At 45.1% G+C, this 24,287-nt stretch overlaps 1 protein-coding gene across 2 annotated transcripts in view; it reads left to right on the top strand.

Moving 5' to 3' along the window:
- LOC128330723 (uncharacterized) overlaps nucleotides 1-24,287 on the top strand; it is a 37,602-nt gene that overhangs the window by 4,176 nt on the left and 9,139 nt on the right. For both annotated transcript variants that reach the window (XM_053263969.1, XM_053263968.1), the window contains exons 2-14: nucleotides 136-236; nucleotides 338-928; nucleotides 2,441-2,593; nucleotides 5,094-5,252; nucleotides 7,848-8,009; nucleotides 10,777-10,941; nucleotides 14,115-14,276; nucleotides 15,876-16,037; nucleotides 16,528-16,800; nucleotides 18,066-18,230; nucleotides 19,646-19,810; nucleotides 20,625-20,789; nucleotides 23,205-23,369. In XM_053263969.1, the coding sequence (XP_053119944.1) occupies nucleotides 862-928; nucleotides 2,441-2,593; nucleotides 5,094-5,252; nucleotides 7,848-8,009; nucleotides 10,777-10,941; nucleotides 14,115-14,276; nucleotides 15,876-16,037; nucleotides 16,528-16,800; nucleotides 18,066-18,230; nucleotides 19,646-19,810; nucleotides 20,625-20,789; nucleotides 23,205-23,369 (1,963 nt within the window). In that variant the 5' untranslated portion in view covers nucleotides 136-236; nucleotides 338-861. The remainder of the gene's footprint in view (nucleotides 1-135; nucleotides 237-337; nucleotides 929-2,440; nucleotides 2,594-5,093; nucleotides 5,253-7,847; nucleotides 8,010-10,776; nucleotides 10,942-14,114; nucleotides 14,277-15,875; nucleotides 16,038-16,527; nucleotides 16,801-18,065; nucleotides 18,231-19,645; nucleotides 19,811-20,624; nucleotides 20,790-23,204; nucleotides 23,370-24,287) is intronic.

The raw sequence follows: 24,287 nt of genomic DNA, 5'->3' as shown, positions 1-24,287 counted from the left end.
TTGTTTTAACTTTTATATGTGTTTTAATTGTTTTTATGTTAACTGCCCAGAGACGAAAGTTTGGGCGGTATAGAAGTTTAATAAAATAAAATAAATAAATAAATAAATAAATAAAGAACTGAGTTTGTCTTGTAGGCCTTCTTGGAAAGCTGCAAGTAAAGTGCTTGAAAATGGAATTGCTGCAGGTTTTCAAGTCTAGATCAGTTGAACACTGGACCTTCTAAAGACAAAGGGGGGTGAGTGGGAAAGATGTGTGACTATTAAGTTAATGTTTCTGTTAGTGCATATTTGCATAAATATAGTATGTATATGATTTATCTTTAATGCTCTCTTGCAGATTTCATTGCTGTTTGAGCCCTTCAAACAATTTCAGAGCTTCACTCTTCCTTTCTGAAATGCCCATTGCAGAATCTTTCCCAGGTTGCATTGCAGCGGAAGATACCTGAATTCATCCAGGAAGGAAGTAGCATTATGACTCAGTAGGACCAAACACAAACAACCCTATCCATTCAGTCAGAGTCAGTCAGTGGATGGCTCTTGATAAGGGGCTGGAATCAGAAGCTGGCTAGAGAATGGCTCAATAAAGCAAGTGGGACATTTTGGACCACAGCCATTATTCTACTCACAATCATCAGCGTGTGGTGACCTGACAATTCTTGGAGAAAATGGCAAATGGCCACAGCTGCTGTGCAGGAGAGGAGGGGGGTGGGGATGATTTCTTTTCTCCCTGTTCTTCCAGGAGGGAGGAAATGTCCACTTTGGCAGGAAAGACAATGTGAGGAGAGGCTGAACAGAGATTATATAGTGAGGGGAACAAGTAATTTTACATTTCCTCCAGATTTGCCAACAAGCTGAGGAGAGATGCTTGCTTTCCTGGCCTGTTTTATATTTGGCAGCAATCTCCTGCCTGTCCATACGGGTGGCTATGGTATGTCCATATTGATGCCAAGGGATGCTCCTATATTCTCAAGCTGGGTCTTCATGGAGATATTGTTGAGGGTTGGTGGATATGTTTATTCAGGGCACCTTGAGCTGATACCAGACTAATTTCTTGTTGGTCTGAGGCAGAAGAAGGCAAAATAATTATCACCATGTGCTGGGCTTTCCACCCTAATGTATTAAAATAAATGAGATTGTTGGTGCAAGGTTTGCAAATGTGATATCATTTCTTCTTTCTGAGAGGTGACATCTCATACGTTCCCCATTTGATGGGCAGTTTACAAAGAGAGAAAGAAAATTAGCTTTGGTTTATTGCACTAAACCTTTGATGACAGATGGAAGGAATCATTTTAATCCTTTTATGCTGCTAAATTAGTTTATGACAGGTTCTTAGAAATTGGTTTAGGACAGGAAACTGATTTTGTGAACTGGTTTTCTAAAATGGTCTCTACGAAGTTCTGGCTGCAGTTCATATAGATTGTTATTGCTGTTTGAAGCTGTGTTGAGAGCCTGTTGTTTGAATGGTGGGGGTGAAATATAATCAATACAATTTGAAATGACCATAAAAAATTGAATTGGAAGCCAACATTCCTGGAATTTTGAATGCACATTTAATATTGGTTGCACAAACCCACCCCAAGGTATTAGCTCTGATGTCCATATGAAATTCTTTGCAAGCAGAGAAATTTCCTATCTTTTTGAAGGCAGGGGAAATGCCATGCCTGCAGGATGGAGAACCTTTTTCAAGACTAAAGAGAATGGGGCCACTTTTGCTTGCCCAGAGACTGGTGTGGACATCAAAGCACCCCAGAACTTTGGATTTCAGCAGTAGGATATAATCCAGAGTAGTTTAATGGAATTTTAAATAACTGGAATCGCAAATCCCCCAAAAGAATCTCCCATGTGATTCTTTCGAGTTTGTAACCTGTCTCCCTGACCCAGTTAGGGTATACGGTATATGTATGTAGAAACAGGTTTCTTTGTATGTATCCCTAGCTGGATGGCTAGCATTTGTGCATGCAAATGGATGTTGCAAATGCAATCTCCAGCACGATCCAGTACCTGGGGCTGCACACATGTAGTCCCTTAAAGAAGCTGCAATCTTGCCAATTAACTGATCAGGGTCTGGTTTTGGTTCCTTCTGCACATTTCAGTGAAGTAGCTGACTGGTAGGATTTCAACTACTTTTAAAGGTAAAGTGTGCCGTCAAGTCGATTTCGACTCCTGGCACCCACAGAGCCCTGTGGTTTTCTTTGGTAGAATACAGGAGGAGTTTGCCATTGCCTCTTCCTGTGCAGTATGAAATGATGCCTTTCAGCACCTTCTTATATTGCTGCTGCCCGATATAGGTGTTTCCCATAGTCTGGGAAACATACCAGTGGGGATTTGAACTGGCAACCTTCTGCTTGTTAGTCAAGCATTTCCCCGCTGTGCTACTTTCACTGGGTCCCAATTCTTAGGTTAGGTTCCATGGGTCACCCCAATTTACTTCTCTTTTCAGAGCCTATACCTTTGCCTTGTAACTTCCCCTTTTTTTTTGATGGGAAATCCTACACTTCATGTACCAAGGATGGGGCAATTGATGAGCAGCTGTGGTGTGCCACCACTGCAAATTATGATAAGCATGGAAGATGGAGGTCTTGTTCTCTTCAAGGTGAGTAATACAGAATCCTGCTAGAAAGATCTCAAAATCTTTAGACAATGAGTCGCTTTCAGTATATAATGTAGGTATTGCAATGAGCTTGTGGTTATTTATTTTTATTTATTTTTACATTTATATCCCGCTCTTCTTCTAAGGAGCCCAGAGTGGACTACATACTTGAGTTTTTCTTTCACAACAACCCTGTGAAGTAGGTTAGGCTGAGAGAGAAGTGACTGGCCCAGAGTCACTCAGCTAGTATCATGGCTGAATAGGGATTTGAACTCGGGTCTCCCTGGTCCTAGTCCAGCACTCTAACCACTACACCACGCTGGCTCTGATTGTGAATGCCCGCTGGTCAATTTGGCTAATAGGCCATATGGCCAGAGCATGTTTCTGAATGAGGTGTTGATGGCTCTGAAGTAGAAGCTATCAAGCATCTTTGTAAGATGGCCAGTACTCACTTCCACCTGAGTGGAGGGTCTGATATGAAAGTGACACTTCCTTTTCTCCCCGCCCCACAAGGGGTGTGTGTATATTTAATGAAAAGAAATAGCAGGCTTCAGGCTAGGTTTGAGATAGGTAGGGTTGCCATGTCCCCCGGAATTTAAGGTAGCCCCCAGATTTTGGCTCCTCCACCCAGCTGCTAAATTCCACCCAGATTTACACAGATTTCAAATTATTATTATTATTATTATTATTATTATTATTATTATTATTATATATATCCTGCTTTTCCTCCAAGGAGCCCAGAGCAGTGTACTATATACTTGAGTTTCTCTTTCACAACAACCCTGTGAAGTAGGTTAGGCTGAGAGAGAAGTGACTGGCCCAGAGTCACCCAGCTAGTTTCATGGCTGAATGGGGATTTGAACTTGGGTCTCCCCGGTCCTAGTCCAGCACTCTAACCACTACACCACTCTGGCTCTGCCCGGATTGCCTGCATTTTACTCTAGATCTGATCATACAAATCTGTCAAATAAATAAATAAATAGATAAATAAATAGGTATGCAAATTAGTTTAGCATAATTTGCATAATCTGCAAATTAGGCCGCCCGGATTTGGGAAACTTGAATATGGCAACCCTAGAGACAGGCAGAGACTGAGTTTTGGAGAGGCTGACTGGCAACTGAGATAACCTGTTGCTGACTTGTAGGAGTGCTCTACTGTTTTATCTTCATCTAATGCTCAACTTGTATATTTGCAAATAAGTCAAATATTGCAGACACTCAAAGCCTCCAGTGATCTTTCCTCCAAAGGAAATGAGTATCTAAGCAGCACTGCACCCCTGGGACTTCTTACAGCTCAGAGAAGTGGGAGGTGGGTGCCTAACAGTATGAACTGCTAGCCCACATCTGCTAGACAATATTGAATCCATTTCATACAAAACTAGCATCATAATCAAGATGGGGCATTGGTGAATGCCATTTCTGCAAGCTTGGTTACTTGAGACATCCTGCTCTGTATACACTAAGAAGCACGTCTTTCTCATGGGCTAGTTGGAAAGCAAGTTCAAACAAAGTGAAGCTAATGGGATATTCATGGGAAATGTTATGTTGAATGTGCTCTCTCTCTCTCTCTTCTTGTTGATACACTGGTTGACTATCCTGGAATTGTTGGCACAATACCTTTGTTTGTTAATTGCTTTTCAAATGGGATACAAGTCTTAGAGTAGCAGACATGTTTGCAAGTATTATAAGCCTTCATGAAAAATCCATTAACCCCCCTTCCCTTTTAAAAACTACTTTAAAGCACCATTAAAAGGAACATTTTCACAAATTGTCCACAGATAGCCAGAAGATGGTACTAAGAAATAGTGCAACATCCTTCGGTGTCATCTGGATCCCCTGGGAAATCTCTCATTGCAATTTGTGTTCATGTTAGAATAAATTGCCATCCAGAGATCCCCCTGGTAGCACAAGGAGCCAACAGGGTCTCATTTTATCAAACTGATGTATCGTGCCTGGCTCCTCAGCGATAACAACTTGTTGCTTAGGTGTGGAATGAGCTGTTCATAAACTACCTGCTTGCTTACCGGCCACCAGCTTGATGGAGACAAAAGGAGAGGAGACAAAAAGGGGGAGACTAATAATAATAGATGAAATATGAGCAAATGCAGTTATGTGGACAAAGAGGACGTTTCAGCTACCCATGCTTCGGCTTCATTTCAGTTAGGGATTGGTACTAAGGTGTTAAGTCTAAGGCTTCACTAAAAAGGAGGGATTTGAGAGAAGAGAGAGACGTGACATCACTTACATGTTCCAAGTTGGGGCAGCAAGGGAGAATCTGGGTGGCGTTATCTGAGAGAGCAGAAGACCTTGGTGCTTGAGGGTAGTAGAGATTGAGGGTCACTGGCTGTGTTATAGTGAGAAATAAGAACCGAGAGTCAGGGTGAGGTGACATTCATTTGACTTTACTGATACCCAGTTCTTGATCCCATAGCGATTAGTTACTTACATCCTACTTCGACTAACTCTATCCCCTCACTATGGCTTGTTTCCTCCACATATTCAGAGTATGGAGGCAATTCTGGTGGCAACGCCTGCATCTTCCCTTTCATCTACAAGAACCGGACATTCTACACCTGTACTAATGAGGAGAGAGGAAGATTTTGGTGCGCCACTGTGAGAAATTATGACTGGGATCCCAAATGGAGCTACTGTGCTGACACCAGTAAGAAAATCTGGGGACTGTTGTGTTACAAAGTGAGGGCTGGAATTAAAAATATCATTTAAGGTTAAGAAAATGAGAGGACAAGGTAGCTGCGAGAAAACTGACCTGCAGTTCAGCTACTGTGAGGCTGAGCAAGTCTGGTTTTGTAAACCAGTTGGATGGGAAAGCCACCTGAGAGTCATATGAAAGCTGTGCTGTGTTCTGAGCTTCTTTGGAAAATAGCGGGCAATAAGTCCAGTCAATCAATGATAAAATGAAAACCTGATGGCATACTTGGGCAGATCCAGATGGCTATAACAGTCTCATTAATGCAGCTATCCCTCAAAAGACTTAAGGGGAGGATTTTCATGCTGGGACTCCACCACAGTGTAGAGCAGGGCTGCACAACTTTGACCCTCCAGCTGTTTTTGGACTGCAGCTCCCATCATCCCTAACCTCCGTGGTCAATAGTCAGGTGTGGTGGTAGTTGTAGTCCAGCACCTGCAGGTGGGCCAAAGTTGTGCCCTGGTATAGAGAGAACTGTGTGTGTCTTGCACTGGCTGCAGACAAAGGCTCATTTTTTGTATTATATAGGGAAATGCCCTGTTGAAAAGATACCTGTCTTTCCCCAGTTGCAAGCTAGTGAGCTGAAGATGCTGAGTGGCAATGGCTATGAGAAATCAAGGGATGTTTTTGCATATATGAACTGGCTCTTGGCATTGGGGCATACAAAACATGTACGATCACCCAGTATAGATTTCAAAAAAGGATTTGCAAGGGTTTGTTTTTAGCGTAACAAGAGATGAGTGAATCCATTCAATATAATCCTGTTGAATCATCTGCTTCACCAGATTTAGCAGTACTGATATTAAAGGCAATAGGGAGCCAGTGTGTGGTCTTAGGGGCTCATGTCTCGCATCCCCTGAAATCAGCCGAGACAGCAGTAGTTTGGTAGCTCAGTAGTAGCACGTTCTGTGCATACAGGACTTGGGTTCAATTCCTGGTAGCATTCCCAGATAGGGCTGGAAAAGATCCTTGTGGGGAAACCACTGCCAGTCAGTGTAGAACAGTGATTCTCAAACTTGGGTCCTCAGGTGTTATTGGACTTCAACTCCCATAATCCCCAAACAAAGGCCACTGAGGCTGGGGATTATGGGAGTTGAAGTCCAATAACACCTGAGGACCCAAGTTTGAGAATCCCTGGTGTAGAAGATGATACTGAGCTAGGGTGAACCATGGTCAGATGGACCAACGTGTGAAGGAACAACCAGAGCCTATGCCGTATACTAAAGCAGCTTCCTGTTGATTTGGGATGTGTCTATGCCGTATTCCATGGGATGTGTGTGAGAGGTAGATTTTAGCTGAAATTGGGACCTAGTAGTGTCTGGTAGGTCCTCTGTTGTACAACGCTTCACTAGGCCTGTTCAGATGCCTGTAAGACTTGGTGCACACTGATGACAAACTGGGCCTTCACTGCTAACCAAGAGGTTATCCAGGATGGACAGAGAGGACCCAACCTGTGCCTCACAGACTGCAGCAGACACAAAGGATCTGGCTCCTCCCCTACATACTCTTGTCCATCCAACTCATACAATGTGGTGACAACTAATATGTTCAAGGATCCGGTTTTGTACTATATCTTGTGTATATTAGTTGTCACCATGTCGTATGAATTGGATGGACAATAGTATGTGGGTGAGGAACCAGAACTAGCTGCTTTGTTTTCTAGCTTTATTTCCACCTTGATATACTGCAACCCACATAGGAAGTTTTCTGATGGCTCATCAAAACACAGTTTGGATTAGGATGTGCTAGAAACATGTTTTGGAGTCTGAATTGCAGCAGAATCCCATGCACAGAGGCCACGTGTGTGCCAGCGCAGTGCAGGGGCAGCTGTGACACACCCCGCCAGTTCTGGGCACAGCTGGGGGGAGTGCCAGGATGATGGCAACGGCAGCAAGCAGAGGAGGAGCAGGTATGGCCCTGCTCTCCTCTGCATTAAAGGGGCTGTGTAGCCTTCGGTTTTAAAGGGATTGTGCTGCGATTTGGATGCCAAATCACGTTTCAAGCACATCCCTAGTTTGGATGTGCTTGAACGAGCAATGTGCACAGTGCAGCCAGACATGTGCATAATGGTCTTTGTTCTTGTAAACTGGCTCAGACAAATTTCATCCAAATCAAAATCTAGTAATCTATCCACAGGGCTGCTACTACTACTACTACTACTACTACTACTACTACTACTACTACTACCACCACCTACTACTACTACTGTTTATATATCACTTTTCAACAAAAGTTCCCAAAGGGGTTTACAGATAGATAGATAGATAGATAGATAGATAGATAGATAGGAAGGATAGCTCCCTGACCCCAAAGGGCTCACAATCTAAAAAGAAATGGAAGATAGATGCCAGCAACAGCCACTGGAGAGATGCTGTGCTGAGGGTGGATAGGGCCAGTTGCTCTCCCCTTATTCAATAAAGAGAATCACCACTTTAAAAAGGTGTCTCTTTTGCTCAGTTAGCAGGGGGGATATTACTATGCACATTATGCTTAATGTACCAGCAATTTAATGAGTAGTGTCTCTGTCTTTGCCTCCTCTCCTCTCCTCAGGACTAAATGCAGATCCCAAGGGCCCTTGTGTTTTCCCCTTCCTCTACAACCGCACTTCCTATTCCTCATGCACAACGGATGGAATTTCAAATAAGAAGCCCTGGTGTTCTCTCACCAGCAACTATGATGTCGATTTGCAGTGGACATACTGTGAGCCCTCAGGTAGAGGAAATGGGAGAGGGACAGACAGAAACTTGGTGGCCAATGGTGGGCCCAAATGGTGCTCCTGCATTATGTCATGAGGATCTAGGGCTCCAGTTCCGGCACCCTTTGGGTTCTGCTATTGAGCAAGGTCCTGGTATTTACATAAAGCGGCTACAGGGAAAAGAAATGTGTGAGCAGTATCTACAAAGAAATATTTTACTGTCTCTGGCTGACATCCTGACCAACGAAGTCCTAGCAGAAGGACATTGTCCTAGCACAAAGCTGTTGCACTAGCTCCTTGTGCTAAATCTGGAGCTTGGATTCCAGACTTGTGTTGTGTTACGGCAAGGATGCTTATACTGGTGCAACAGTTGCACAACCTGTGGCTTATAAAGATGCTTATAAGGATGCTTATACTGGTGCAACCTGTTGCACAACCTAGTTTTAAAGGGAACTTTTGGATAAGCAGCAGCAGCAGCAGCACTTACATTTATATACCGCTCTATAGCTGGAAGCTCTCTAAGCGGTTTACAATGATTTAGCATATTGCCCCCCAACATTCTGGGTACTCATTTTACCGACCTCGGAAGGATGGAAGGCTGAGTCAACCTTGAGCCTTGATAAGGGCGCTATAGCACTCTTTGGGAGAAGAGTTGGTCTTGTGGCAGCAAACATGAATTGTCCCCTTTGCTAAGGTCTGCAGGGTCTGCCCAGGTTTGCATTTGGATGAATGGCTACACATGAGAGCTGCCTGCTTCCCCTCAGGACATGGCTATATAATTTCAGCCCACCAGCTGTTTTTGGACTACAGCACCCATCAGAGGCACTCTAACCCCCCGAACAATGGGGCCATGGCCCATGATTGCCAAGGTCCAGGGGGCCTCCAAATGGCTGGGGGGCAGGGATGTCAGCCTCGCCCCACATGCGGAACCTCCATTTTAAAAATTCCAACTGCCGTGTGGCCAAGGGGTGGCTGCCGAGGGATGAGCTGAGAGGTCTCCCTCCCACCGGCAGCAGCTGTGGCCGGAGCGATGCTGGGCCTGTCTGTTCAGCCCAGCATCTCTTGCTAACTGTGAGGTGCAGCTGTGCAGTTGAGAGAGATTGTAGCAAGTCCCCGCTGGTGGTGGGGAGTGTTTTGAGAAGGACCGCTCGGTTCACCCCCCCGGCAGCCACCTTCTGTGCGGCGGCTGGAATTAAAACAACAACAACGGAGATTTGGTGCAGCAGGAGGCCCCCCAAAGTCGGTTTTGGGGGGCCTTATTCCGTGGGGGTCTTGTGGTGGGGGTGGTCTGGGCTCCAGAATTACCAAGGTGCACCCTAGCTCCCATAATCCCCAGCCACAGTGACCAATAGTCAGGGGTTATGGGAGCCAACATCCATAGAAGGGCTGAAGTTGTGCAAGCCCTGCCTTGGGGGATAGGCCCATAACTCAGTCGTAGAGCATCTGCTTTCCATGCAGAAGGGCCCCCTGTGCTAAGCTTGCATTTGGATGGGAGACTACATGTGTAAGCAACAAAGGGGAAGAAACTGGTGGTCAGACTCTGAACTGGAAACCTTGTGTGATGTCCCATTGTAATGATCACTGTAATGACAATGACAACCGGGGAATCCCATGGTTCAGACTTTTATAGTCTTTTTCCTCGGGGGCAGGTCTTAATGGAGCCAGTGTGGTGTAGCCAGACTAGGACCAGGAAGACCCGAGTTCAAATCCCCATTCAGCCATGATACTTGCTGGGTGACTCTGGGCCAGTCACTTCTTTCTCAGCCTAAACTACCACTCTGGGCTCCTTGGAGAAACAGTGGGATATAAAATGTAAAATAAATAAAATAAAAATAATGTACTTGTTACTTTGTGATAGGCTATTATGACTTGGAAGTTACCACCCATCTAAATTTCAAATATGTCATTTTAAGTTCTTCTAACTGCTGACATGATACTTATATTTTGGGTTCTGAGCTACAGCTGAGAAAATGAGTTTTTAGGTGACTTCATTCACTCATTACCTCAGAGAATAATAATATTCTTTTCCAGTAAATCTTACTTGAAACTAGTGAACAAACACTTTTGAAGGTTAAGTTCCCCATATTCCTTAGCCATTTTCAATTGTTAGCAAAACAGTGGAAATTCCTCCTATATGTATGCAAATTTAGAGACATTAGAACAGCACATCTACATCCCAAACATCTTGTAACAGCCAGTCTGCACTTCCCTTTGTTCCAGAGTTTCTAAAATGTTAGGTAGGTCAGAAACAGTAGGAAAACTGGTCTTGTGGTAGCAAGCATGACTTGTCCCCTTTGCTAAGCAGGGTTTACCTTGGTTGCATATGAATTGGAGAGTACATGTGTTAGCACAGTAAGATTTTCCTCTTAGGGGATGGGGCCACTCTGGGAAGAGCATCTGCAGGCTTGCATGTAGAAGATTCTGAGGTCCCTCCCTGGTATCTCTGGATAGGGCTGAGAGAGACTTCTGCCTGAAACCTTGGAGAAGCCACAACCAGTCTGTGTAGACAATCTTGAGCTAGATGGACTACTGGTCTGAGTTGGTAGAAGGCAGCTTTCTATGTTCCTAGCACTACAGCACATTTCCACAGCCCTCCATTTTTTAAGGCCACTATGCGATCTTATGCAATTATTATGCAAGCACTTCATTAGTCAGGATGTCAGCTGCAGGACGTTACATGTGAATGCTAATTTCTACTGATGTCATGTTTTCTATGTGGAGTCCAAAATGTAAGCTCTTGAGTGTTCCACAGATCTTTTCACTGATTCTTTTTATTAACCTTAGGGCCAGATTCAAATGGAGGGAGTCCATCTTGTGTCTTCCCATTCATCTACAATGACAAGTCCTACAGCACATGTATGACTGAGGGTATGAATGATGGGAAATTCTGGTGTGCCACCACCAGCAACTTTGATGTGGATAAGAAATGGGTTTATTGCAATGTTACAGGTAGGAGAAGAGCAGCAAAAGTGCTTAAGATGGTTTAGGAGGAGGGAGTCCTATTGGGTTAGGGCAAAAAGTTTCCTCCACTGTCTCTGACCTATAGAAATGCAAAATTTTCTGGAGAGAACTGGGGATGAAGAGTTTTATGTGCAATTAGTTGTCATGTTGCTTTTATTTGTTCTCATAATATGTCATGAAGTGCTGCAAAATTCAGTAGTGGCTGATATCCCAACTAACAAAGCCCTGGTGTAGCACAAGAAGCACTGGTGCCCCCACTCCTGGCTCAGTGGTGGGGGCAAATTTCAATGACTTGCCCTTCCACAGGAAGCGCTCTGTGCTGAAAATATATCCCCGAGGATCATGCAGCCCTCATGGACATATTCTTGAGTGATACAGAGGGCTTCCAGTAGAAGGGGTGCTAGACAACAGGCCACAAAAACTACTATGCAAATACAGGAGAACCTCACTATTTGCGGATCTGGCATCTGCGGTTTCGCATAACCGGGGTTGGGTAATGGACACCCAAAATTGGTATACATGGTAGGGGGCGGGACTGGCAAAAAGGGGGCTAGACTCACTTATCTGTAGGTTAGGAGTGGCCAGAAATGACTGCGGAGGCCATTTCTGGGTGCCTTTTTGAGTGTGGGAGTCATTTTATGGCTCTCTCTCTTTTTAAAGACAAAAACCCTGTGATTTTCTGCCGAATTTTGGCAATGTTTCAGCTTGTGGGGGGGCATTCTTGGATGCCTGAGGACTAATGGAGTACAATAGGGCACTTTATTTGGCCTGTTTTCTCACTTTGGATGTGATTTGGGGGTGATTTTGGGTGATATTTTCAAGTCCGGGAACCTAACGCCACATTTTACATAGACTTTAATGCCTTGTCATCTGACCTCCCGACTTCTGTGGAGCGGAATCCCCACGGATTATGAGGTTCTCCTACAGTTCATTTCTAGTGTAACTAGCAAGGAGTGACCATGCCCCTAACCAAGAAATTCTATGAAATAATCTGCTCCCCATTAATCTGGGTGATAGTAGTGGATTTTTCCATGGAATGTAGGGAGTAGATTCTAGCTGAACAGAGGGACCTACCAGAATCTGGTGTTTCACTTGTTTTGTGAGGCCTACCCTGAGCCCTAAAAGGGTATTCCTCAGTGTCACATGGGTTCATCAAGGAGGGAAAGTGACAGATAGGAACTAGTCTGTGCCATGCAGTTTGCAATAGATTCAAAGGCAGGGAGTTGAACCGAACCTACAGCCAAACCCAAACACTAGTCCAGAGAGGGATTTTTTCAATAAACTTATTCAATTCAAATCCAGCATCTGCTGGGTGCCTGAACCAAAACCAAATCCCTAAGACAAAAAGTTGTAACGAGTTCAAAATAACTGATTTATTTAATTGGGCCCTCCAGTTTCAGTTGTATGGCTTATGTTTTGTTCTTCTGTTGTATGTGTTTTGCTTGTAAACATCTTTTAAAAATTCAAAAATAAATATGTTGTTCTCAAGTTAAATAGTTGAATAGAATTCAACTATTCAATAGAAGTTAAATAGAATTCATTTTACCGTTACATGGGAACAGGTGTGTAGCTAGGGAAGCAGTGGCCCGTGTTTACCCCTCTCCCCGGCGGCCTCTCAAAATGAGGGAGATAATGAAGAAAATAGGGAGGGGTGGAGCTGGGGGCCCTTCAGGAGCTGGGAGCCCAGGTTCTTTGAACCCATTCGCTTAATTATAGCTACGCCCCTGCATGGGAAGCAAGAGAGTGTGATACTATTCTGTATACAACCTATCTTAAACCACTTCTAAACTACTTAACCAGTTACCAAATCTCTTTTTAACATTAGTTGCTGACATCTGGGCTAATGAAACACCAGTGCAACAGGAGAAGCACCACTGCTTCTGAAAAGTTAAATTAACTCAGCTCCATTGCTGATCAGTGTGGGGGTGGGGGGGAATTTTGATTACTTCCCCATCCCCAGAAAGTGTTCTGTGTCCACCAAAAATATATTCCTGAAGGTTGCAAGCCCTCAGGGGCATATTTTCCGATGACACAGAGGGTTTTCTAGGTAAGGAGAGGTCACTGAAATTTGCCCCACCCCATTAGCACCAGTGGGAACTCTTAATCTAGATCTTAGTCTTTAATCTGGCACTCTTCAGAAGTTCCACATAGTGCTTTCCCCATTGCACTAGTAGTTCGTTAGTCAGGATGTCCTCCAGCATCTGAACTAGAACTGGACCAGAGGGTTTAAAAATATTGATGAGCCGGAACTGGAACTGAACCCACATGTTTAATGATTCAACTAGGCATGTGCCCGAAATGTTTCGGAGGCCATTGTAAAGGCGCACGCGCACTCGCGACTTCCGGCCACTTCCGGCCGAGGGCAGAAATGGGGCAGCAGGGAGGAACGCTGCTGCCCCGAGGGGCTTAAAACCAATAGCGTGCCGGCGGGGGAAATGCGGCGGGAGGGGTGAGTACACCCTCCCCCGCCCTTAAAGCGCTACCCCCGCCAGCGCCGAAGAGAGTCGTGCACATCCCTAGATTCAACTCCTTACTCAAAGGCCTTGTTTGCTCCCAATCATGCTCCATCCAGCCAACTCGCATAGTATTGTGGCAACTGCAGTGCACGTGGCATATGGCACATGGCACATGGCTGACCACTCGCTCGTCACTGGCTGTGTTCTTTTCTAACACGATCTTCATCTTAACATGATGCAATTCAACCCTACACAGGAAGGTGTGCGATGGCACATCAAACCATAGTTTGAATTTCAGACAGGGAATTCACTGTTTACATGGTGTGAACTGGGATGGGAATTGGGGGCAAATATCTGTATATGGGTCTTGTGAACTGACTGAGATGAAATTTGGACTTGGATCCAATCCCAGCATTCTGTCCACTGGGAGCCAGGGTGGTGTAGTGGCTAGAGCATTGGACTAGGACTGGGGAAATCTGAGTTCAAATCTGCATGAAACTCACTGGGTGACTCTGGACCAGTCACTTATCTCTCAGCCTAACCTATCTCTCCAGGTTGTTGGGAGGATAAACATAACCACGTATACTGCTCTGAGCTCCTTGGAGTGAGATACATATGAATGAATGAATATTGGGCTTCACACTTACGTATGGACGTTCTCCTAAGAGCAGCTCATCTCTCCTTTTCCTCCGCTCCTCTGCTTAGGACTAGATGCAGATCCCAAGCTCCTTTGCCACTTCCCTTTCATGTACAACCATAAGTTCTACTCGTCATGTACGACAGATGGAATGTATGGCAAGAAGCCCTGGTGCTCTCTCACCGTAAACTACAATGCGGACTTGCAGTGGACATATTGCGAGCCCTCAGGTAGGATGAACAGGGGAGGGGGAGGCATAAGCTTGGTGGTGAAAAGAAGATTGTGGCTTCAAACCCTCATCACACTGGCTTATATACCACACACTGTGCCCCCTCCATCCAAGAGCAGGTCATCTGTGCTGGTTCTGTCCTATTCTAAGTCACGTCCTTCTGTTTCTGAGCTCATGACGTCTTTGGAGTGGGCAGGGACACAGTCCCAGTACTTCCCCCACTCCAGGGTCTCAGCAGAGACACAAAACCATTTGTTTTCAAAATGGAAATAATATGCTGCTGTCCCAACAGTTGATTAAAGTAAAGGTAAAGTGTGCTGTCAAGTTGAATTCGACTCCTGGCACCCACAGAGCCCTGTGGTTTTCTTTGGTAGAATACAGGAGGGGTTTACCATTGCCTCCTCCCACGCAGTATAAGATGATGCCTTTCAGCATCTTCCTATATCACTGCTGCCCATTATAGACCAGTGGGGATTTTATCCGGCAACCTTCTGCTTGTTAGTCAAGCATTTCTCCGCTGTGCCACTTAACGTAACTGAATATCAGACTAGAATGGATTGTTTTGCCATTCTTCCTGTCTTCTCTAGCAAGGAGTATCCTCCACCCTTTGTGGTTGACAATCCAGACTGTTCTGGGTGAATAATTGTTGGAGGGTGTAATTTACCCTTGATGGGTTTTGTGATTAATTAGGAGAGCACTAAGGAAACTAGCCACTACAGTTACAGAGTAAAATGCAGAGTTTAGTTGTTGCAGCTATTTAGAGAAGACACATGGAGATTCTTGTAGGATTAAAATACTAAGTAGATTTCTTGGTGAAGTACACTTTGGATAGAAAAGACCTAATCCTATCTATAAGCTACATAATGAATAGGTAGAGGGGAGGGAGGGAGATGTTTTCATCTGCTGCTTTCTAAGAGGAAAGGAAGGGATTCTGACTCATCACAGGAAATGCCTGAGGAATGTAGGGAAGGGGTCATAGAGTTGAGATAAAGCAGGGACAGGTAAGGAGACCCTCACTAGCTAGCTCTACCCCCAAAGCCCCTAGTGGTCATTAGGATAGTTGGTGCAAAACGTCGATGCACTGGACCTCTATCTCCAACAATAACCACATGAGGTGCAAGCTCTGTAAGTTTAGGAAACTATCCTTGACTTGTAAGAGAACTGACCAAATCATTGCATCTCGCTAAATGGGGAGAGTGGCTATTGGGTGGGGGTGGCTAAGGTGTGTGGCTGTCAGAGTGAGGGTGGCTTTGGGGGTTGTCATGGGGAGGGTCTGCATTTCTGAATTTGCAACTTCACCATTGCCTCTGTGGCAACTAAGAACTGAGTCACTGTCAAAGCAATGCTGCTCTAATTATACCTAGTGGGAGCACCATCAGCGTTAATGCAATTCATAGTCTCCACGGAACCTCCCTGAGCGCAAAAACAATATGGATGCAGCTTGGATGGAACCAGAGCAGGTAGTCCTCCCACTCTTGGGTTGGCGGGTCACTGTGTGGTATGTCTGCCACTGAGGGCAAGTCTAGATGTTAACAGCCGTAAGGATACATTTGCCTAAATCCTCTTGGCCTTTTTTTAAAAAAAAACTATTAAAAATCAGGGCCTGGTGACACTATGGAAAGTCCTTGTGTCTTCCCGTTCATCTTCCGGGGCAAGTTTTACCACAACTGCACTACAGATGGGCTTGGAGATGGGAAGCTCTGGTGTGCTACCACCAGCAACTATGTTGGCGACATGAACTGGAAGCTCTGTGAGGACTCAGGTAAGGCCGTAAAAGAGCAGAAGGAGGAAATGGAAACAGTTTGAGAGGGAACGTTAAATGGCTAGAACCCTTTTGGTTGCCAATAAACTGAACTGAACTAAGTGGAAATTAGTGACTTTATTGGTAAAAGATGTCCAGATTGGGTGGCAACTGATGGACCTACCCAGCAGATTATTGGGGCACCAGCAAGATGCCTTTCTGCCCCCTTGTTTTTTTAAAATGGGGGGAGGAGAGGAGAATGCACACAAGTTGGGCAGCATTTGGCGTCTTGGCTCAGGTGTACAGATGTCTTGAGTTCCCATTGCATTTGGCTCAGGCATGTCAGTTCCTGACCTCACTGGGTTCTTCTCACTAGAAAAGCTCTGTTATTTGTTTAAAGCATAAATAGGGGAGAAGGAATGTTTGGATAGCACATAAGCTACAAAACATCGCTTTTCCTAGATATCTAGTACTGTAGCTGGTATTTTCTGACATTATCTCTGCTATGTAGAATCTGAGACGCCTCTTGCTCCTGCTCTGGTTGATCCACAAACCATTTCACCCACCTCCGTCTTACTGACTGTTCCACAAACCATTGCACCCACTTTCGTTTTACCAAGCTCTGGTCCAAAAGCAGAGAGTCCGTCTTGCGTCTTCCCATTCATCTACAATGGCGCAACCTACAGCACATGCACAAGTGAGGGCATGAATGATGGGAGCTTCTGGTGTGCTACCAGCAGCAACTTTGACATGGATATGGAATGGATGTACTGCAATGTCACAGGTAGGAGGAGAATGGATCTGTTCTTGGGTTGGTTTAGGAGGGGTGATACTATGGGGCCAGAGAGTGTTAATTAATAATTTGTATGATGGTCCTCTTGTGTTTCATCACTGTAAGCTGCATTGTATACTCTTGTAGACAGGCAAGATATCATAACAAACACTGACACGATGCGCAGTAGTATTGAAATGTTGCACACCATGTCTCTGGCCTCCTACAGAATTGTAAGATCTGCAGTAGCCCCAAGATCCTGTAGAGCCCCAGAGCTGTAGAGACTGAGTGATTGTGCAACCAGCATGACAATCCCATTGTTGTGAATGGGAGGAACTGTAGTAGCATTGTATCCAGGCATTGTACCCCTTCCTGTTTACCAAAGCACTTGGATGGGCTGAGAAAGATGAGCTGGGGGCAGAAGAGGTGCCACCCACCCTAAGACAACCAGGAGAGGCTGGCAGATAAATTAGCAGCATGTGGGTCACTGGAAACAGCAGCAGCCAGTCTGAGGAGGTACAGCTTGATGACATCGGCCCTGGAGTGCCCGGCAAGGCCAGGCATGAGAGACAAGGGGAATCAGAGTAATGGGAAGGTGGGGAGGAGCAGAGGGGGTGGGAGTGCATGAGAACAGCAGGATGAGGTCACCAAGAAGTTTTTCACACAGGCTTTTAAAGCCCTTTAACTCGCATCTCCTCCGGGATGGAAGGGGTCAGTGTTCCCTCAAACAGGGATTCCCAGATGTTGTTGACTACAACTCCCAGAATCTCCAAGCAAAAGCCATTGCAGCTGGGGATTCTGGGAGTTGTAGTCAACAACATCTGGGAATCCCTGTTAAAGGGAACACTGGAGGGGTGTGTTCACATATCGGCCAGATTTACCCCAAAGTCCCTGCGAATTATCGGGGCGCGGAGTCACCCAAGTGGTGGCCTGGGTCCGTCCCCACCCAGCGGCCCCTCTGACAACGTCCCGTGTGCATGACATCTCGCGCATGGGGAGTGCCTGGCCCCAAGAGAAATCCTCTCCCTGTCCACGAGCAAGCGCTTGCCCGTCCTTCAGGCAGCACTTACTGCCTGAAAGCATCTATTCTCCCTTTCGCTCCCTCTCTGGAGGGAGAGAAAGGGGTATAGATGCTTTCAGGCAACAAGCGCTGCCTGAAATGACAGGGAATTGCTTGCTCAGGCTCTTCGGAGCTCATGGCCACACACCCTTTCTGACTTGCTTCTGCTCAGGTGACACACAACTCTTTCCAGCCTGCTTTTTCTTTTAAAATACAGGGCCAGATCCAAATGTAGAGGGCCCATCTTGCGTCTTCCCATTCATTTACAAGGGCAAGTCTTATAGCACGTGTACCTTGGAAGGCATGATTGATGAGATATTCTGGTGTGCCACCACCAGCAACTATGACATGGACAAGAACTGGATGTACTGCAATGTTACAGGTAGATGAGAGGTTTTGGTTTAAGAGGAAGGGGTCCTACAGAATCACGGGGTCCTATGGAATCAGGGGATGGACGAACAAGGTTCTTCCCCCATCTCTGACAAATAGAACGGAAGGGGTCTCTGAAGATTTATTAAGTTCTCATTTGTTTCTTATTTCTTGTGCACTGTCCTCATGTCTTCCCTCCGTTGTTCTGATGCAGGCATGTCCTGTTTGCATGCATGGAGTCACAAGTAATCACAGCACAATGATTTGTATCTATCAAAATATAGATGAGGGTTAGCCCTGCTTGCAGGAGTGTCATAGGGCGGGCATCAATTTAGTTTTTTTTGTTTGCTAGCAATTAGGCTTACCATGTAGCATTAATATGACATTGTGATCTGATTAGTGTAATATGTTGCTGTTTGGTTTGGTTTGGTTTTTATGCTCCCAAATACTGTTTTGCTTCGTTGATCATTATATGCATTATGATTTAAAATTTCAATCCACTTTGGGCTTCTTTGTATGGATGGGGAATGAGAACACCCAATCAATGGCTTCCTCTCCACTGCATTGTTCACACATGTATGTTCAGTACTTTGTTTTCCATTAGCTTATGGTTTGCAGTTGAATATGTGACTTGACTCCAGCATTACATCTGAGTGCACAGATAAGTTCTGTTTGTGATGCTATGATAGCCCATTCTCACATGCAAGTCACTACTTGATGCTGCCTTCATCAAACGATAAGTATGTATTTGTGATTTATCCATTCCTTAATTATCAGTCCTACCCTCTGAAATGGGTAAGGCTGATGGTCTTCTGAGAACAATAATAGGGTAACAAGGCTGAGAGTTCCTACATGAGAAGTGGGCTGAGAGATGCCAATATTACACCTACGTATCTTGAAGGCATTGTTCTGGGTGCCAATCAATTTCCGGATACAATTCAAGGTGCTGGTTATTACCTTGAAAGCCCTAAGTGGCTTGGGCTCCAAGTGGGTAGATTTAACCCACTCCCTGCTGAATCTACCCACCTGACTAGGTTGGCTGGGTGGACTCTGCTCCATGTGCTGACGGATGCTGAAACTCATTTGTCAAGCATGTGGGGCAGGGCCTTCTTGGTGATTGCACCTATGCTGTGGAACTCAATCTCAGTTCAGATCCGCATGGTGCCCTCTCTCCCAGTCTTTCAGAGAAGACTGAAGACTTCTCTTTTTATCCAAGCTTTTGATCAAGGTACCAATGGCCCTGCTCTCTTTTCAGATTGTAGAGCATCTGCTTTATATTTCAGATGTTTTTCATTGATGCTTTATTAGTGTTTGTTTTTAACTTGTTGTTCATCACCCTGAGATCCTAGGACAAAAAGTAGTACAAATATACAAAAGAAATGAGCAAATAAATACTCTCACAAACACTTCTGTATCTTCACAAATCAGGGCCAGATGATACTGTGGAAAGTCCACCTTGTGTCTTCCCATTCATCTTCAAGGGCAAGTCTTACCACACTTGCACCACAGATGGGCAGAGCAGCGGGAGTTTCTGGTGTGCCACCACCAGCAACTATGATGCAGACAAGAAATGGAAGTTCTGTGAGGACCCAGGTAAAGGTGTACACATGTAGGGGGAGGAAGTGAAGTATCCACAGGAAGATTCAGGGCCTGAACTCATTGGATACATTTTGAGTCAAAGTTCATGATCTTGTTGGTAAAACAAGGCAGAGGTGCACCTAGGTGATTTTGGAGCCTGGAGCTAAAGTCCTTTGGAGGCTCCCGCAAATTAAGCATCATCATGCTAGCCAGGTGACCACACCACCTGGGACAGACTAAAGGGGATTTGGGGGCCCCCAGGGACTGTGGAGGCCCTGGACTTTGGCCCCGAAGCCCAGGGGTAAGAGCATCTCTGAAAGAAGGCAACATTGGTGAGCCCAGCTGTTCCCTCATCATGTCTCATTGGGCTCCAGGGGCTCCAGATCCTGTCCCCATTGTGGTTCTCTGTCTAGCTAAGCCTTGGCATTGAGAAGGAATTGTGGCTGGGGAAGAAATGTTTAGGAAATACATAAGCAATGAAGTGACATCTTCCCTGGATGTTGCTTTGCATCTACATAGGTACGAAAGGAGCTGCCAAATACTGAGTCAGACCATTGATCCATCTAGCTCAGGACTGTTTACTCTGACTGGCAGTGGCCTTGCAAGGTTTCAGACAGGTCTTTGCCAGCCCTGCCTGGAAAGGCCAGGGACTGAACTTCATCCAAAATACATACGCTCTTCTGCATGCAAAGCAGATGCTCTACCACTGAGCTACACCCTCATCTTCATCTGATTATATCATCTCTTCTCTGTGTGGATTCCAAGATGATACCTGCGACAGATGGTCTGCACATCTTTCTAGACACCTTCATTTTATTTTAAAATCCAGATCCAGACCCAAATGTAGAGAGTCCATCTTGCATTTTCCCATTCATCTACAACGGCAAGTCATTCAGCACATGCACAAGGGAGGGCATGAGTGACGGAAGCTTCTGGTGTGCCACCACTAGCAACTATGATGTGGATAAGAAATGGGCTTACTGCAATGTCACAGGTACAAGGAGAATAGCAAATGTGTTTTGGTTGGGTTGGGAGGAGGGCAGTGGGAATCGTTCTCCAGCCCTTGATGGAATGTCATTCCTCTCTGGGAAATGGACTGGTAGTACATGTCCAAGCATCCTTAGTGGGAAAATGACACCGTGCATCATGCCTGCAGTATTTGCAGGGTCTGCTCACACAGCTTGCAGAGCATCAGGTTCCTGAACCGAGAAGGGGTTGGGATAGAAGAAGTCCCTTCCAACTCTAATGTTTTGTGGTTCATCATTATCCTGCCAGAGTTGTTGAGCAATAACCATAACCAAGAACATGTGCTCTGCCAGGGATTGGAGTTCCCACAACTGCTTACACTGTGGTTGCTATTGCCTTCCCCCTTTCCCATGTTTATGGGTGTCTCAGGGCAGGGGAAAGGGGAGGCACTGGGTGAGACCCGTGGGATTGGACTGTACATAGCCCCGCTCATCCTGATCACAGAAGGCTGAAATGAGAACTGTGTTCAGCCTGGCCTGGTAGCTGTGCATTGAAGCAGGGGGCGTTCAATATTCTGTGCACCCCTAGTCAAATGCCCACTGCATCTCTAGTTCAGATGATTTTGAAAGAGCTGGGAAATAAACATGATTGTGCCTGGCACCAAACTACATGAGTAGGCACCAGCCAAGCCCTCCCTTGTGAGAATGTTCCAAAGATGGGGCATCACAGCTGAAGAAGGCCTTCTCTTTGGTCGCCATCAGCCTGATGTCTTCATCCAGAGGAACTCCTCCACTTATGAGCTCTGGTTCACAAGAAGGTTCTTGTGGGAGAAGGTGGCCTTTTAGTCCCTTTCCTCTGCTCAAAAAGTGAATAAAGTGGGAGGAAAGGGTTGCAGGTGGGTATGTTGTGGAGTGGTGTGTTAGGATGGAACAGTGTGTTAGGAATGGACATTCCCCCAGAGGGTTGTCCAAAGGTTCTAGTCATGTTGGGCGGGGGGCAGTTTTACACCTCCCTTGAAGGTTTTCCAGAGTATCCCAGGACCTCTCGAATTCTGATGACCCAGAATTCATCTAATAAGTTGAACTTATTATGCTGGACAATGCTTGAGTGCATGAGCAGCATGGGTTGGGCAGTGTTTTGTGCTTTTCTGTGATGTAATTAGGCATTACAGAATTTATTTATTTAAAATATTTATACCCCACCCCACCTTCTGCTCAGGGCATCTCACATTAATGAAACAGATACAATATAAAATAAGACTAATAAAGTTAAACAAGGTGAGTTAAATACCAGGCTAAACCCACATTTAAAATAACATTTTTTAAAAAAAGTTTCAAATTAAAAGTTATTTTAAAAGCTAAACACTGATAACTATTAAAAAAACCCAAAGAATGCCACAGTGTGGCATTAATATGATACTGACGGAAAGTGCAGTTTAATCAGTGTTTGTAATTTTGTATGAGTATCTATCTATCTGTCTGTCTGTCTGTCTGATTTCTATCCCGCCCTTCCAAAATGACTCAGGGCAGTTCACATTAAGACAAAATGAAAATCAATTAACTATTAAAACCAAAAACTGTAAAAACAACATAAAACCATTATTAAAACAATTAAAACTGTTTTTTAAAACCCTGGAAACCCAGGCCAAACCTTTATGGATCTAAAACAGTTTAAAAACCCTGGAAGGCCAGGCCAAACAGATAGGTCTTAAGGGCTCTCCTGATGAACTCAAATTACGGATTTCTGCAGGGAGTGCATTCCACAGCCCAGGAGCAGCTACAGAGCAGGCCCGCCTCTGAGTTGCCACCAGATGTGTTGGTGCTTTAGAATGACTTTTATGATTTGTTATGATTTAACCTTTTAATCCATGTCAATCTTCCATGTATGGATGGAAAAGGAGACAAGAAATGCAAGAAATGTGCAGGAAATCAAGCAAATTGATTGATTTCTCATTACTTTATAATTTGCAGCTGAATGTGTGAGTTGACCCTGTCCACTTTAGCATTGTGAATGAGGTGATATGAAAATGCTCTCTGTGTTGATAGCTCAACCACACTTGTGAATCACCACTTGCTTCCCAACATCTGAAATTCATGCTATTACTTGATGTGACATCAGAAACCTTCTTGTGTGGGTCGAGTTGTTCCATGTCAAGTGAAAACCATGCTGGGAAACAAAGTAACCACTCATGTGGAAGCAGTCAGTTATACAGTCTGTCATGTGCATTGTAATTGAACTGGATGGATGAAGCAACCAAGGCCTTTACCTTGATGAGCATGCATTTGCAAACTATCCACTCCTTAATACAACTCCGAAATGGGTAGGGCCGACTAGCTTCTGAGAAGCAACAAACAGAACAATGTGACTATTGCTTCCAAGGAAGGAAGTGACTATTCCTACTCTCAAGAATACTTTTCTCTTCTATTTTCTTTTAAAAAACCAGGACCAGATATGAGCGTGGAAACTCCCAGGTGTGTCTTCCCATTCATTTACAATGGCAAGAACTACAGCGGTTGCACAGAGGATGGACGGAAAGATGGGAAACTCTGGTGTGCCACCACCGGCAGCTACGATGAAGACGAGAAGTGGATTTTTTGCACTGTCACAAGTAAGAGACTAGCAGAGGAGGAGGGTGGAGAGAAGCAACATTTACCCAGGTCTCTTTCTCCAGATCGCCGCAAAAAGAAAGTTAAATTCATGTCTCTTTTTCACTTTGGATCTGCTCCACACAATAGCTGATGGCTTGAGAAAGATTACTCTTTTGTACCAAAACCAGCTTTTGACTGCTAGCAAAACCCTTAGCAATAATTGTTCAGACTTTGCCATTCCCTGCCCCACAGGGACACATGGGGTGGGTTCACACTTAATGCAGAGCCTGAGGTTCGTGCGACCTCCATTGTGTGGCCTCAGGAGCATGCGATCTCCCTTCCCATCCCCACACAAGTGCCTACTTCCTTTGTAGATTAGGATATGACAAGAATGGTCACAACCAGTGTTCCCTCTAACAGGGATTCCCAGATCTTGTTGACTACAACTCCCATAATCCCCAAGCAAAAGCCATTGCAGCTGGGGATTCTGGGAGTTGTAGTCAACATCATCTGGGAATCCCTGTTGGAGGGAACACTAGTCACAACCTCTGAACCCACCAATCTCAGCATATGCTAACCTAGTTGCTCCAGAGAAACTGAGATCTGAAACTAACTTTAACCCTTGGGTTCAGTTCTTGGGTTGTCTGAAGCAAATAGGCCAGCATATGCAAGGACTAGTGGGGCTGGATGCGACGACCAGTCTCACTCAGTATATCCTAACCTACAAAGGAAGCAGGCACTCTCACAGGGATGGGAGGAGGAAGCACATGCTTCTGAGGCTGAGGGAGGTTGCACAGACTTTGGGTTTCACATTAAGTGTTACATTTAAATCAAATTTAACTTCATACACCACCTAGAGATGTCTATATCAGAGATGTCTATATTGGGCTGCAGGCCCAATTTGGATTGGGTTCCCCTTCAGCTCCTAGTAATAAGCA

Source organism: Hemicordylus capensis, chromosome 6 (assembly GCF_027244095.1).
Source record: "Hemicordylus capensis ecotype Gifberg chromosome 6, rHemCap1.1.pri, whole genome shotgun sequence".
Lineage (NCBI taxonomy): Eukaryota > Metazoa > Chordata > Lepidosauria > Squamata > Cordylidae > Hemicordylus > Hemicordylus capensis.
This window is presented reverse-complemented; position numbering and strand designations above follow the sequence as displayed.